This window comes from Phaenicophaeus curvirostris, chromosome 2 (genome assembly GCF_032191515.1).
Source record: "Phaenicophaeus curvirostris isolate KB17595 chromosome 2, BPBGC_Pcur_1.0, whole genome shotgun sequence".
NCBI lineage: Eukaryota > Metazoa > Chordata > Aves > Cuculiformes > Cuculidae > Phaenicophaeus > Phaenicophaeus curvirostris.
In genome coordinates this window covers 88,835,117-88,851,014 of record NC_091393.1, presented here as the reverse complement: position 1 = coordinate 88,851,014, position 15,898 = coordinate 88,835,117, and the positions used below count along the sequence as shown (strand labels likewise).

General features: G+C 44.7%; 1 protein-coding gene across 1 annotated transcript; it reads right to left on the bottom strand.

The window, feature by feature from the left end:
- Nucleotides 1-208: 208 nt before the first annotated feature.
- Nucleotides 209-10,538, bottom strand: LOC138718355 (THUMP domain-containing protein 2-like). The gene is made up of 10 exons (XM_069852801.1): nucleotides 10,421-10,538; nucleotides 9,558-9,690; nucleotides 8,530-8,936; nucleotides 7,281-7,358; nucleotides 6,095-6,147; nucleotides 5,701-5,788; nucleotides 5,124-5,195; nucleotides 4,454-4,568; nucleotides 2,604-2,721; nucleotides 209-1,027 (listed from the first exon to the last, which is right to left on the bottom strand). The coding sequence occupies exons 1-10, from the start codon at nucleotides 10,514-10,516 to the stop codon at nucleotides 709-711; spliced, it is 1,479 nt and encodes a 492-aa protein (XP_069708902.1). The 5' UTR covers nucleotides 10,517-10,538; the 3' UTR covers nucleotides 209-708.
- Nucleotides 10,539-15,898: the final 5,360 nt, after the last annotated feature.

The following is a 15,898-nucleotide window of genomic DNA, read 5'->3' as shown; positions in this document are numbered from 1 at the left end:
ACATGCTGCTTTGCTCACAGAAGTCACTTTGAACTTGGCAAGTTTCTCCATCTTCCACAGTGCTTTTGGACTAACGTTACTGAGTGAGGAAAATCATTCTTTTTGATAGAACTAAGTCTCTTCACCCTAAAAAGCCAAAGCACACCCGTCACACACATACAAACACTGCAAAGAATTAACACAGAAAATAGTTTATTTTCTACTCCAAGGGATCTGAATAACAACATTTCAAACTCATCAGAAACAAGCTTTCAAGTAATACTGCAAGAGACACACAATAAAAGTACACATCCAGCCCTCAAAAAGAGCTGGAGACTCCTGCAGACAAGATGTACTTCCTAAAAACACTGCTGAAGGTGAAAATCCAGTCACAGTTAATAGCAGCTCATTTGGGTTTGCAGTTCTGCAAATGAAGTCTCTGTCACAAAGAAACTCCTCCCAATACTGAGAGGTTTTGTCTAAGTAAGGATTTCAGGACTCTACCTCATTACAATATCTTACAGTAAAAATACTTGATGCATTATAAGGCATCTTCCACCTCTCCAAAAGAAGGAGAGAAAAGCAGAACCTTCCCATATCCAAAGAAAGTGAGCTGGACTAACAGATGGCACAGGCTTTGTTCCGATCAACAAGGCTCCACCAGATCACTGCCATGCTACTCTTGAAGCGTATCAGGATTCAAGTTCACTTTGACACAGTGCAAGAAAGCTACCGATTCCCAGCAGTACAGATCTTCCTGTATTTGTGTATGAAAGCATCCGTCTTTCCAAGACTAACTCCATAGACACCATCTGGCACCAGAGACCCAAACCGTGTCTGTCTGCTGCTGACGGAAGCTTCTTCAACACCGTTCACTGAGGAGGAAGCGTTCCCATCAACATTCAGGGCTTTTGCAATGGCAGCTTCCCTTGCGCCATCAGAAAAGACGATAGAAGAGTCACTTTTGGCATGCTTGGCAACGCCATCAATGCGCTTATGGAGATCTTGGCTCAGTAGCAATACAATAGTGCCTCCAACACGCAGTACTCTGGCAAAAAAAAAGGAAAAAAAGTAGGTTAGGTGTTCATTCTGCCTGACATGCATTCATCTGTGCAGAACTCAACACTGCTGACGCTTCAGATGGCACTTGCATTCAACAAAACACTAGGCCTGTTAATGCTCATGGCTCAACTCGATAAACTACACTTCCAAATGGAGTTTAAATTCCCTATCTTTATAACTCTTTCTAAATGGGAGAACAAGGTCCTATCCTAACTCCCAAACATTTCTGGCCTCAGGAGTTCTTTCCACTGCATCAGCAGGGAAGGTAGATTCTGTTTTCCCCCTCTTGGTATTATTTCAAGGACTGAGGGGAGTATCAATTTCAAACACTGGTTTTCGGTTGCATAAGCCTCCACCACTCTGCAAAGGAACAGCTTCCCAGGGCAACAGAAGATTGGTAAGGCAATTCTGAAGCTGACCTTTCCATTTGGAAACTTTAAAAGGTCTGTTCTTTCTCTGTTCCACTGATCCTTAATGGTTTGCAAACTCAGGAAGCAGAGGAAAATTCATCACTGTGCGTAATCCATTTTTCACAGTACATGACCAGACGTGACACTTGGCTTTGAAAGAGAGGAGAAAATAGGACTATCCTTGCTCTGTTCACAGCAAGTGGATTGAACAGTCTTACTCGTGGGGCTCTCACAGTAACGGTCCCTTCCTCATTTCCACATTCCCAGGGAAATATTTTGCTTAGAGTGGCCCAGCAGAGCAAATAAGACCAGACTACAAGCAGAGTCAAAGGGAGGGCTGGTCACTGTAAGCTGACACAAGGTTGCCCTGCTGTTCTGTGGAGCTACCACACCTTCTTCACCACCTTCCCACTGCATTCCTGCATTGGGTGAGCAAAATGAACACTGCTGAAGACCAGTCCTACAGAAAGGACTGTCAGCCTTTCAGCCAAGAAAAGAAATAAAGAAGCACATGGTTTGAACTGCCTGATAGAAGCAGCCTGCTATTAGTTTGGCTGAACTCTGCTACAAAACAACAGGGTGAAAGATGAAAGGAGGCATCTAAAAGCAGACCAGGTGGCCAACTGGATATACACTAACAGAAAGGAAAATTGATACCACCATTTTCTGGTCTGACATCTTTCTTCCCAACAATATAGGCTAGTAAAAGCTTGATTGTCAACCCAAAAGGAAAGCCTATGATTTTATACAAGCTGACCTCAACGGAGACGCTTTATCCACCTGGCCGTGCGTTAAGTTCATCTAGGTCATCCTCTCCTCTTTCTCCTTTCTGCCTTAAGGGTATTTGTGAGTGTGACTCAAACATTTAACCATCGTGCCTTGGAAAGAATATTCGCGAATGTAGCCCACACAACAAGCTCATTCCTTGTCAGCTTGTGCTGCCGCCAGCATTTCCACAGCTTGCAAGACAAGCCACAACAGCCTTCAAGGGACAATTAAAGGACTCGGACTTTCACTGGCTGCACGGGATCCGACTAAAAAACTGGAGTGTGTTTGGAATAAAGAAAACCTGAAGCTGGCTGAACACTTAGGATCACAAACCATCATGACATTTACACCAAACACGTATACCATGTCAAGGGCCACACGTACCTCTCCATTTCCTGGAGAATATCTGGAAGGAGCTGAAAGACTTTTGTTATCTTGAACTTCTTCCCAAACGGAATATCCGCAATCACAGCATCAAAGCTTTCTGAAGGCAACGGCAATGCTGCAGAATAAAGGCAGGTCTTTAAATCGTCCTGTGTGGAAAACGAGCAGCAGCTATGCCCTCAAGCACCTTACAAAACTGCCTGCCAACGCTTTTGCGGGTTATGCACCCAGACTCATGGCTCCTTCTGTACCTTTCCTCACAAATGGCATCACAAAGCCACCAACCCAATGCAGACCGAGAAGAGACAAATGCATGAGTGTGTGGGTTAGCTCACAGACTCCTAGTTAGTGGGGATATGTTTGCTCCATAACAAGACTCTACAAACAAGGGACTGCATGGGTCCAAATCAGCTGCTGCTTCTCAACACAAGGGAATCTTTACAAGCAAAAACACAAAAGAAGAACTAAGCTTGCAAGCATTTTACACTAAGTACATGTATGAATGGCAACGAACCACATTTTAAATTCTTCTCTATCCCCGTTTTCTCCAATCAGAATCGCCTAGGTTCTGTTGGAGCTTGAGTCATTGAAGTACCTTCCCAGAGTTTCTGCATCCTACAACAGTCCGTTGTTGTGACCATGAGGCAGCACTGCACCCTTGTGGTGATGAAGGTTGGCCATATACCAGGCTACGCCGGCCAGACAGGGCTTTGCCAGCTTGCCAAACAATGAGACTATGGATTCTCCATCTCTCAGGATGCTCAGAACTCGACTGGACAATGCCCTCAGCAACCTGACCCAGCTTTAGGGTTAGCCTCATTCCCAGCAGATGACAGGACTAAAGAGCTCCAGCAGTCCCTTCTCACCTAAATCCTGTCGTGATTCTATGCCAGCCTTTCCAGAACTGGCAGGAGATGTTTCTTGGACCATCCTTGGATCAACACTTGCAGCACAACAATTTTAGAACAATTTTATCTACAAATGGAAGGACAAGTTACCTACAGTCCTTCAACACATGCAGAAATAACAGCATCTGATCAGTGACAAAGACACCAGTTACTTGTTCAGTATTAGAAAAGCCTGACATCAAAGTACTGTCCGTTACCCTAGAAGCTCAGCACAATCACAGCTTTTAAAGAAGAAATAAAGCTATATATGTTCTTACAAAAAACACATAATATTTCTTACAGTTCTGATAAGAAATACATTGCAAGTTTAAAAAATATGAACGCTTCATCACCCGTGCACAGGGAAGAACACCCAGCTCTCGTCTGGTGTAAATTTCATAAATGACTAATTTAGATTCAGGCTTTGAGGTCCAGAGTAAGGTCATTAAATTATTATGTTCTCCCCTGATTAACTTATGAAGTGAGAGCATGAGCAGGAGAGAGTCTTCCAGGAGAAAGGCATCGTCATTTAAGATACTCGTACTGCAAAACATCAACGAATTAGCTGATCTTAATGCAATTACTTATCTGGTAAATTGAAGTTACAAACCACTTTTTGTCTGTCCTTGCTGTTTTCCCATAAGACAAAGAATTCTTATATAGTATGTACTCTCTGTGGCATTCAAAACTTTACCATTCAGACAGACAACTACTGCCCATGTCTGACAATTATTATTTTCATTGTCTTCTGCTGAGTATATTCTCACCAAAGTTCCTGGGAGCAGGAGGCAGGGAGGGGAAAGCAAAAAATTATCCATTCTCTAGAACTACAGTCACTACTTGGCTCTTTTATTAAGAGGTAGCTCTACTACACGTAACCTCAAGAGATCCTATGTTACCTGCGTAATCCTAAAACTACAAAATATTTCCAACATGTATCACTTGGAAAGCCTACAGCCATACCTTTCACAGAAGCTTTAAGCAACTCAATCTTATCCATCAAGCCTGCAGTCCTAAGATTCTCATCTGCACCTTCTAACTGTGAATCACTTAGATCAGCACCCCAGTAACACGCTTCCTGTTCAGAGAAAAAGAGAAAAGTCACTTGGACGGGAACCAGGTGTATTTATTTTAGAAAGGCTTCTCAGAACTGTCTTGTTGCACACCTCTCCCAAGATAAACCCCTTGCTGGGAGATCTACTACCATTCCACAGAGCAATACATAGACTCAGAGGACAGAGAACTGGGTGAAGTTTGAGCACTCTTGACTCCTTCCGTATTCTGCTCTGCTCAAGACACTTGTGACTTACAGAAACATTTAGGCTCTGTACTAACAGCAAGACCCCAGATGGCTACAAACAGCCATGCTGCCTCTAATAGTGGAAACTGGCTGTACTGTCCCACTGACACCTCTGATCCCAGGATAAGTCGAGGCACTTTTAGAAGTCCACGCCAGTCTTGCACAAACCCTGTGCTTCCTGCGGAGCAATGTTTGTCCTAAAACACTCTCAACAACGGCACAGAAGGACCGGTTTGGTTCTAGCTTTTCAGTAACGCACTTTGGTATAATGGTTGCACACATTTTTTCCCGATGGAACTACAAGGTCCTGCCTGTTGCTACTGTGATACTCACAGGCCACTCTTTAGCAGCTTCCAGAAGTATCGTTCCCAGCCCACACATGGGATCCAGCACAAAGGCACCTGCCTGCAAAAATAAAGGGGTTATTGTATCTCAAGCAAGACAAACTCCTCTCCCAGGACAAAGTTTACTACTGACGTATGGATCACCTAGGTATTCCCACTGTGCAGTGTAAGTAAAAATAATTACTGGTTTTCCAGGCCCAACTGGCTTGCAAGAGAACATAGCAAAACACATTAGTAGTTTCACTAGAGACAATGCATCGATGTATGTAGCCCTGAGGTGATGTTTAGTGGAAAAGACTAAAAGTGGACTGCAGACAGATATTGGTACCAAATTAATCTGTGGAAAATATCACACTTGCTTCTATTTTCCCCTCGGAAGAGCAACCCAAACAAAATTTGAAGCCTGGAGAGTGAAAAAAACTGTGAATCCTTTTCCTCATTCATGTCTTAGAGCATGGGACACTACAATCACCACACTTCTTCAAAGCTCCCTGCTCCTGCCCCCATAAGCAGCAACCCCTCCATCATTTGGGACTCTACAGCTTTGCCATGAACATTTGGCTTACCCTGATTTCAGCCAGAGATGCCATGGCCCATGCAACTGTTGACCGCAGCCCTGCTGTTTTGATATACTGTCTGTTTGCCAACGGAAGCCTGCAGGCAGCAAAAAATCAATGTTAGGCAACAGCACAACCACCCAGAAAAGCCCATGTAATATGAAAGAATAAATGACCTGGACAGATCTGCAGACAGACACAAACGACAGCTTGCTTTTATCCATAACTCATCACAAAGTCTGGCCTACAAGCGCAGATAAGCTCCACACAGAACACAAGACTAACACGACAGTCCAGTGAATATCAAACCAGAAGATAAACGCTCACAGTCAACAGCAAGACTATTTAGAAATTATGCCTGTTCTGATACTGACAAAACAAATCTGATGAGGAGGACGCCCACCTGAAAAGGGGAATCCCCACCACAGAGTGAATGTCATTAAGATGGACAAAGACCTGAAAGAGGGGAAAAAAATTACATTTGAAACTCTCCATCTGACACATCAATAGCTTTAACTCATTTAAACCAGACACAGAAGATGTTTCTACAAACTTCTTATCCTAGTTTTAAGAACAAAAATATACACTTTGGACAATTAGATTAATTGGAAGAAAGCACACTAAATTATCAGAATACCTCCTTGAAGAGAGCATCCCAGCGCTCAGCTATTCCCACACACACGCTTATTTTTTGGGGCATTTCAGATGGAGGCAAAACTGAGTAATCCTTACAGAAGTATAGGCAGCTGAAGAAAATGCCCTCCTGTCCTACAGAAAGCATCTTAAAAGACAAGTGAGCTCCCCAACAGATTTGGCATGACTGTAGTCCCTCCCCATGGAGCCCTAAGAGAGCCATGATGCTTTTGAAGTATCTCAGTGCTCAGCACTTAAATGGTTTCATAGCAAAAATCTGGACAAGAACAAAAGCCCCACTTCAGGCTCAACAAGGCCGTATTTGATGCACAGCCGATAAAAAACAGAGCTAGTAGATGAGCTCAGAGCTTTTAGAGATGGTTTCAGACCTCCCAGCACCGGTGCTGAGAGCAGCTTCCACAGGCCAAGCACAGAAATGAAGAAACAGCTTGCCAAGGGCAATGAAACCTTTCCAAGATCTCCACACAGCCTGCACCATGGAGGATGCCTAAAGCAGGCTACTTTGAGGGACGAGCCCTGGGAGGAGGCTCTTCCATCAATGGCATTCTCAAGTTCTTCAAGAACACAACCTCCCCGCTCACTCTCTTCCCCTGTAGAGGCTAAACTACCTGCTCAACAGCTCAGGGGACCTCTGCTTTCAACACAGAGTTCAGCACTTTGCAAGCAGGCCAGATCCTGAACCATCACCTGCATGGATCCTTCCCCTCAGAGGGGGGCCATGCTGGCCATTCCAGTATTTAAGTGCTCGGGAAGGCACTCACACAGTGTCTACTGAAAACTTTAGCTCAGTGCTACCCAATGATTTCTAAATTCAGCAGCAGAAAGACAGAGAGAGGCCACCATCCCATGTGCAAAGGGAGCAAAGAACAAAATGAAAGATATTGCGAGCAATTCTGGAAGAAGCAAGAAGCCATCTAGCAGACAAGCACTACTACCTCTAGATCAGGGTTCCGCAGATCAGCCCGCCACCCAAACTGCTTCATGAGCGCTATGCCAACGGCTCTTCCGATCTCCTGCAAGGGGGAAGAACAGACACGGGCAGTAAAACCAACAGATTTAAAAAAACTACCCATTTCAGCCTCAACTGCACAATCCTCAAGTACCTGCCAAAAGAACGGGCCTCTCTTTATCCCTATGAGATTAATTCCTACAAAGCCCCAAAAACGGACAACAGGACACAGGGAGTAGAGCAAACACACCAAAGGACAAAGGGATTATCGCTTAGCTGGAGTGTGAGAGGCTGAAGTTTAAGTCCCGCCCAAGCTACAATAAAAGCTGTCATCACTTTTGGAATTATAGAACATGCACTAAAAATATTTCTGATGGACATAAACTAGATCACCCAGGAGGAAATCTCCAAACACGCAACTGCTACTCACAATTTTAATGCTTCTATGGCATCTAGAAAGCTCTCACTACTTTCAGAGTGCAAGAGTTGAAACATGACACAAATTTAAGCAAACATTCATGTTGGCAGGCTCACGCGTCCCACCTGCCCACGTTCCTAGCTTCAGCAAGAAAAAAAAAAACCAATCTAGTTAAACCACTGCTGTCTTCAAGTAAGAGAAATCTACAGAAATTGAAACTACACAGAGCTTTGTTTATTTTTTTTCCCCTCACAGCAGAAAGTTATTACAGATGGGATCAGTGCTAGATGGAAAGGGCCCCTGGAAGTCCTCTACGCCACTACTCTCTCCCAGGGCCAAGATCCACTCCCTGTGACACCTCCCAGGCCTGCACTGCCCTCCTAGGGAACAAACACTCCCCAATACCCAGTCAGAGCCCACCGACCCGCAAGTTCTGGCCTGTGCCTTTCTTTTACACCCTCTGCCACAACTGAGAGGAGTTTCGCTCCACAGTCCTTGCAAGGGCCCTTTTAAGTAGCTGTAAGCTAGTATCAGATCACTTCTCAAGCTCCACAAGCCCAAGTACCTCAACTTATCCTCAATAAAAGGCACTGATTTGAAAAATACTCAGGGTAACAGAGCCCAGAAATTAACAGCAACCCTAGCATTTCTACTTATTTAAAACAAATGCAGATTAAGGGCTTGGTTGAGAAAATACAGAAAAACCTCCAGCAGTTTATTATTCTAAAACATACAACACAACTGAAATGACAAACGAAACTACACATCTCCCTTCCCCTTTGGTAAATTACTTTAAAACAGAGATACTTGAGCATACCTGCGAAGTAAGTATTTTGGCAATTGCTCCACTACAGCGACAAGAAACTCTGAAACTGAAGCCAAATTCCTCATTTGCAACAGCTTCCTCTTTGCTGCTTTTGGAAAGGTCTTCTAAGGAAGCCTGGCTTTCAGCCCCACAGTTCTGGTCGCTCTTTCTCTCAGGTACCATATAACTCTCTCCATCTTCTGCCTGACATTCCTCAGGCTCTCTCACTTGTTCTGCTTTCTGCCTTTTAGTTACAATATTTGTCTCTTCTTCTGATTTTCTCTTGAGAGGCAACCTGTTTTCTGGAAGCACATCTTTTTTCCCCTCGCACCCACGAAGGTTCCTCCAAGTAGAGATTACATCCAGCCAAGACTTTGGTTCCTCAGTGACAAGGCTTTTAATCTCATGCAGCATCTTCCCTGGAAGAAAAAGTAGTTTCAGCTTAAGTACTACAGTCTCAGAATTTGATTTTCCTACAGATTGAGAACAGCTGTTAACAGACGGCGTTCAAATTTTGTTTGTGTGTGAATCCAGGAACCACAGCAGCAGGCATCACTGCCATCACAGGCACAACCGAGCTCTCAGTACCCACACATGCCACCAGCAGAGACCAAGGCATCCCTCTGATTAGAAGCTCTGCAGAACCAAGATGAAATTGTGCAAGGATTGTATTCTGCAGAAGAATTCAGCAGCTCTAAAAAAACTGGACCATTCCCAGGGACAGAGGGCCAGCCAACCATGCCATCCTCCCCAGAAAGCACTTGGTCCAGGATTAGAGACGTGGGATACTTTCCAAGAATCAAAGACACACATTGATTCAGCTCAGAATCAAGTCCTCCATCCCTGGAGGTGTTCAAGGCCAGGCTGGATGGGGCCTTGGGCAGCCTGATCTAGTGGGATGTCCCTGCTCAGGGCATGGGGGTTGGAACTAGATGATCTTTAAGGTCCCTTCCAGCCCATATTGTTTTATGATTGTATGACTCCCACCGGGGTTCACGATTCCAAGTACACCCGAGAGAAGGAGCTGGTGCCAGCCTTACCTTTCTCCCTAGAAACGGGGAGCGGGGGCTGTTTGTGGAGCCGCAGGAACAGCCGCTCTCCAGACCGGAGCTCCCTCAGCTCAGCCAGCTTTGCCTCTGTGCTGAAGAAGACCTTTCCAGGGACGCTGACCACCTCCAGGGAAACACAAGCTCCGATCGTGGCAGGAAGATGTGCAGCTGGCCACCCCAAACAAACGCACATTTGGGGCGAGCAGCAGCCCCTCAACCCCGGGTCCTCCCCTGGCCCTTCTCCACCCTGGCCCCTCTGGGTCCAGGATTAGAGACAGGGGACACTTCCCAAGAATCAAAGACGCGCATCGATTAAGCTCAGACTAAAGTTCACCAGTTTGTTCTTTCTGAAAGGAAATATCTCTTCCCTATTCATCGAGCTGACTTCGGTCCTGCAAGGTCTGAAGCCTGAACTCACGCCTGGGGGTAGTTCTCCTGACCCAGCTGTGACGAGGGACGCACGAGGAATATAGAGGCCAATTCGCTGCAAAACCTCAAAACCGGTCAAGGCACAGGGGGCTGGGGGGAAGCTGCGTCTTTTCTCGGTTAGAACCACGGCTAAACTTGATCCTCAAAGCCGACGGCGACCTGTCATCTCCCAAATTCAACCCACCCAGCACGCTCGGGGCGAGCAGCCGCCCCTCCAGCGCGGGCCCCCCCTTCGCCCCAGCCGGTCCCCTCTCGCCTCCCTCGCTCCCTCTCGCCTCCCCCCGGCCCCTTCTGGCCCCGTCGCGGGGGAGGCAGCGCCGCCCCCGACCCCGCGGGGGCCGAGGGGACACGTCCCACCCCTGCGCCGGCCACCCGCCTCTCCTCCCTTCCCTCCCCTCCCCTTCTCCTCCCCGCCCGGCCCTCACCTCGGAGGCGCCGAGCCGCGCCCGCACCTCCCGCTCCAAGAAGGGCTCCAGCCCCCTGCCCGCCGTGCAAAAGAACCGCCCGCCGCCCGCCGCCATCGCAACGCGGGGCGGGGAGGGGGCGGGGCCCACGCGGGGCGGGAGGCGGGGCGGCGGCGCCTTCCCCTTCCTAGCGGGCGGTACCGCTCTGGGCCAGCTCCGTCCTCCCCATAACCTCCTTTCAGGTCCTTAGATGGAGCAATGAGGTCTCCCCTCAGCCTCCTGCAGGCTAAAAAACCCCAGCTCTCTCAGCCGCTCCTCATAAGGCCTGTTCTCCAGCCCCTTCACCAGCTTCGTTGCTCTTCTCTGGACTCGCTCCAGAGCCTCAACATCCTTCTTGGGGTGAGGGGCCCAGAACTGAACACAGGATTCAGGGTGCAGCCTCTCCAGTGTTGAGTACAAGAGCAGAATAACCTCCCTGGACCTGCTGGTCACACCGTTTCCGATACAAGCCAAGATGCCATTGGCCTTCTTGGCCACCTGGGCACACTGCTGGCTCATGTTCAGTTGCCATCAACCAACACCCCCAGGTGCTTCTCCTCGAGGCAGCTTTCTAGCTACCATGCCATGCCATGCCATGCCATAGCATAGTATAGCATACCACACCACAGCATCCCATCCCATATCATAAGCACAACCTGCTTGTGCATCACACAACCTGCAAAATGTATCACAACACATGCCACGCAATGCCATGCCGTACCCCATGCCGTACCCCATGCCGTACCATGCACGCAGCACAAAATGCAATACCATTGCAGACCATACAGATGACAGAAATGCCTTAGCATACCATTCCTACCAACCACAGAAAACCAGCCATGCCACACAGTAGAAACCATAGCATCCAAAAGGTACCATACACACAATACAAAACACACCATACTGGCTTCAAAATCCATACCATACCATTGTAATTACCATACCATGCAAAATATTCTATCAAACCATACCATACAATAGACAACATACCATAGTAAACATTTCCATACATACCATATAAAACACCGCACTACACCGTACAAAGCACCAAACCCTAAATACCATACCATACCCTACAATACAACACAAATTAAAATAAAATGCAAAATACAATACAGTACAGAACCCATTACAACCCAAATATATCACAAATACATTACAATACAACATACACCTGGGGCGGGGCAATCCCCAATTTCAGTACAGGATGCAGGATGATGTGATTGAGAACAGCCCTGTTGAGAAGGACTTCATGGTGCTTGTTTGATGAGAAGCGTGACATGAGCCAGCAATGTGCACTCACAGCCCAGAAGGCCAGCCGTATCCTGGGCTATATCAAAAGAAGCGTGGCCAGCAGGTACTTTCCAGTACGTGAAAGGGGCTACAAGAAAGCTGGGGAGAGACTGTTTACAAGGGCTTGTAGTGATAGGACTAGGGGCAATGCCTATAAACTATTTTGATAGGAATGGTTGGACTCGATGATCCGGTGGGTCTCTTCCAACCTGGTTGTTCTACGATTCTATGATTCTATGAAACTGGAAAGGGGCAGATTTAGAGCAGACATAAGGGAGAATTTCTTCACCATGAGAGTGGTGAGACACAGGAAGAGGTTGCCCAGGGAAGCTGTGGCTGCTCCGTCCCTGGAGGTGTTCAAGGCCGGGTTGGATGAGGCCTTGGGCAGCCTGGTCTGGTGAGAAGCGTCCCTGCCCATGGCAGCGGGGTTGGAACTAGGTGATCTTTAAGGTCCCTTCCAACACAAATGATTCTATGATTCTATGATTCTATGATTCTATGACATGTGAAATAAACCGTAGCAAAAAAGCCCTTTTTAAACTTTGGAAAACAGCTTTATGATTTGTTGGTTTTATTCTGTAAGATAATGCCAAGGAGAATAAATGCCTGGAAAGTTGGTGTAAAATGCAATTTGCTAGAATGTATGTAGTTCTTTTGGAAATGCAACAAGCAAGAATCCTGTTTACCGCCTTATACAATGCCTTAGTTGGGAAATATTCTTCTTTTTTCAGAAGGAAAAAGTAGAATTAATAATTTATGACTTAGAGTGACGTACCTTAAAAAGAATGCAGTTAATGTTATAGCCCAACACCCAAAGCCCCTGAAAATCAGGAGAGGATTTAAGCAAAGCTGTCATTCAGCCTTTGGCTACTTTCAATATAACAAAGGAGATTAAAGAAAAGCGCACTCAACCCTCCATATCCTCTTTTATCTTTTATGTTGTGGTCTTTAGGAAGGCCTGTAAATTATTAAAGCATCTGTGCTATGTTGTAAGCAAACCTAGCATATTTGTGGCATTAAGTGCCACAGGTAAGATTAAGCCGTACCACTTTACTCCAGTTTAGGCTATCAATTCAGCTCTGTGATCCTGACTAGAAAAGAAAAGGTTATTAATTAGCTGGGAACTAGGTTCTTTCTCTAGAAGCACAACCTGGTGGCCGAAGGAAACAATAACTTGAACATCTGTGTGTGACAAATGCAAGTAGACAGTCTGGAGTTTGCTGCTGAGCGCCTTCTGAGAAGTGTACCAGTACCGTATGGATACCAGGTGGAGAGGTCCGATAAATGAGGCAACAAGGGGGAAATGGAGAAACGCAGAAGTGCAAGATTTTTTTTATTGTAGAACATAATGTTTCTGACATTAGAGAAATGCTGTAATATATTAACAAACTGCTTATTTATTCATTTTGAAGACTTCTAAACCGAAAACATCACCCCAGCTGTTTGAAAACATGAGTCTATCTGTCTTTTAATCCTATGAATTCTGAAAGAAAGACATAAACCAATTCAGGTAATAGGAGGTAAAGTCATAGTTTACATATTCTTTATTTGTATATTATAACAATACTGAATTTTAAAATTAAGTCTTTTCTATGTGAGCTGAGAATTCCACTTAAACAGGAATAGACTACAAAATTGCATTAAGGCAAAAGAGTTCTATGAAGAAGCCTGCAGTGAAACTGTACTGCTGGGATTTCACTCCCAGTAAGCTGCTACTGACATTTTATCTGACATGCTGTTGACTGTCTTTTCACATCTTGTGTTATTAAACTAACAATTAAGGAAAATCAGAAAAGCCAGTGATTCATAAATTGGTAGGTGTGGCCTAATACATGAGGTATTTTTCTGGAAATGTAGAAAATCATATATACATATATATAATGTATCCGTTTAAAATGAGAAAGGAATAGTAGAAAAGTCACTCATGAAACACTTTTTATTAAAGAAATGGCTCATTATCCTTTTGTGTGACTCACAAAGTCACCATTAATCAGCTATGTAATCTGTAATTATATATAGCATTACTCTGCGCACATGGGTGCAAAAATCCATAGCTAGAATTTTATTATCCCTGTCTCAAGGGACTGATAGAAGAGAAAATTATTAAACAACAAAATTATGTGTTTCTTAGCATCACGAGGTGACAGTTCCCTTGTAATAAATAGGTAGTGTAACTTTGTATTTTCATTCTGCACATGTTAACCCTGTTTAAAAGCACGATACATTGAATGAAAAATTAAAATTCTTTTTTCTGTCCTTAATTGTTTTCTTTTTCAGATGCATTTTCTTCTGTTTGGTTCACTTGGTTCACTGACTACAAATGAGCACACTCATCTTTTCTATTTTTTTTATATTCTTTTACTACTCCTCACTCATTTTTTCTATTTTTTTAAATACAGAATTAAAGGGCATTTGATATTAAGTTCTCTGCTCTCTCCAAAATGTGGCTTCTACTGTTCTCTCACATCCTGTTCCCTTAAACATCTCCTCTAAATTACTCCCTCTCCCTCCCCAATCCATGCCCCCAAGGAAACCTTTCACATTTCTATTTCAATATCTGATGACAACATGAAAAGCAGAATGCAAGGTAAGGATAGAACACTGATTGATATGAATGTGAAATGACAGTAATGGTCTCTGTTTGGGCCATGTCTGGAGACTTCAGTATAATGAAAAATCCTCCACAGTCAGTATTTTTTGTCCCTCTAGTAATATTAGCTATGATAATGTTGTAAAAGCTGTTTTAACAGAAAACTTGGTTCTGCTGCACAAAGTTTGGTTCCACCAATACACTGAAATTTTTTTTCATCATCATCATCATCATCATCATCATCATCATCATCATCATCATCATCATCATATCACCAGGTTGGAAGAGACTCACCAGATCATCGAGTCCAACCATTCCCATCAATCACTAACCCATGTCCCTCAGCACCTCGTCCACCCATCCCTTAAACCCCTCCAGGGAAGGGGACTCAACCCCCTCCCTGGGCAGCCTCTGACACTGCCCAGTGACCCTTTCCATGAAATATTTTTTCCCAATGTCCAGCCTGACCCTCCCCTGGTGGAGCTTGAGGCCATTCCCTCTCGTCCTGTCCCCTGTCCCTTGGGAGAAGAGCCCAGCTCCCTCCTAATGCTTCATCTTTGAAGCATTTCTAGAGTGGGATTTCTTTTTTTCCAAAAATGTGGAAGAAACAGATATTGGTAACCTTCATTGTAATTAGTACATTTCAATAATTGCTTCAGTATTATTCAGTTCTGGCCTCTCGAGAGATTTCAGAAGTGTTATTCAAAGTTAGGATATTGTTCATGAATAAGATTTCATGTGAATATGACGGTAATACAGGGAACTGACAATTACCTTTCCTTTCCTGAGTCAAGCACTGTGACTGTAATGTGAAAAGAAAGATGATGCAATATTTATTGGTTCTGTGGTAAGAAGAAGAGGTTCTGGTGAGGCGTGCAGTGTTGTCTTTTGCTTTACATACTGCTAGAAATGTTAAGTACTCTTAGAATCTTACATTTAAAAATGTTGATGTTGTTTGATGTACTGCTCGTTAACCATGTCAAAGTAGCAGATGTTTCTGCTATGCAACTCCAAGATTTGAGAAACAAGAATCACATCACATCACACAATAAACAAACCCCCACCACTGGAAATCATCATCAATGAAGATAAGAATAGAGAGAACAAATAAGGGAAAGGCCAAGTTGCCAAGAGTCCTCCAGGTGACTTGTAAAAGTCTGGCTCTGGGTCTTTCTGCTGCTTATGGATCATCCAGGCGACTTTGGAAGAAGCAGCTCTGTTGCACAGCAGCTGGGGCAGGGCTCTGTCTCCCTGCATGGGCTGGCCTAACCACAGCTTCCCAATTGCCTCTCTGGAAGATGCTTAATTATGCTTTTTTGGGGGCAGAAGAAAGGGATAGCTGCTTCATAAGTGGAGATTCATTTAAAGTTCTGAAACAAGAAAAAAATATTGGGCCAATGATAACGTGCTAAAGGCATTTATACACTTGCAAATCATTCTAAGAAGCGTTTGTCAGACTACATTTCAAAAGTTTAGGTTGCTTTGGAACAGCTAGAATTGAGGCTTTCAGATACAAAGAGATTGGTCAAATTTAACAATTATTTAGATTGATGACAAAGCCCACGTTAGCTAAAAAG

Coding starts and splice junctions, on each gene's coding strand:
- LOC138718355 (XM_069852801.1), bottom strand. CDS start 10,516: ATGGCGGCGGGCGGCGGGCGGTTCTTTTGCACGGCGGGCAGGGGGCTG. Junction 7,359..8,529: donor CCAAAATACTTACTTCGCAG/GTATGCTCAAGT, acceptor TCCCCCTTGCAG/GAGATCGGAAGAGCCGTTGG. Junction 2,722..4,453: donor GCTTAAAGCTTCTGTGAAAG/GTATGGCTGTAG, acceptor TTTATTCTGCAG/CATTGCCGTTGCCTTCAGAA.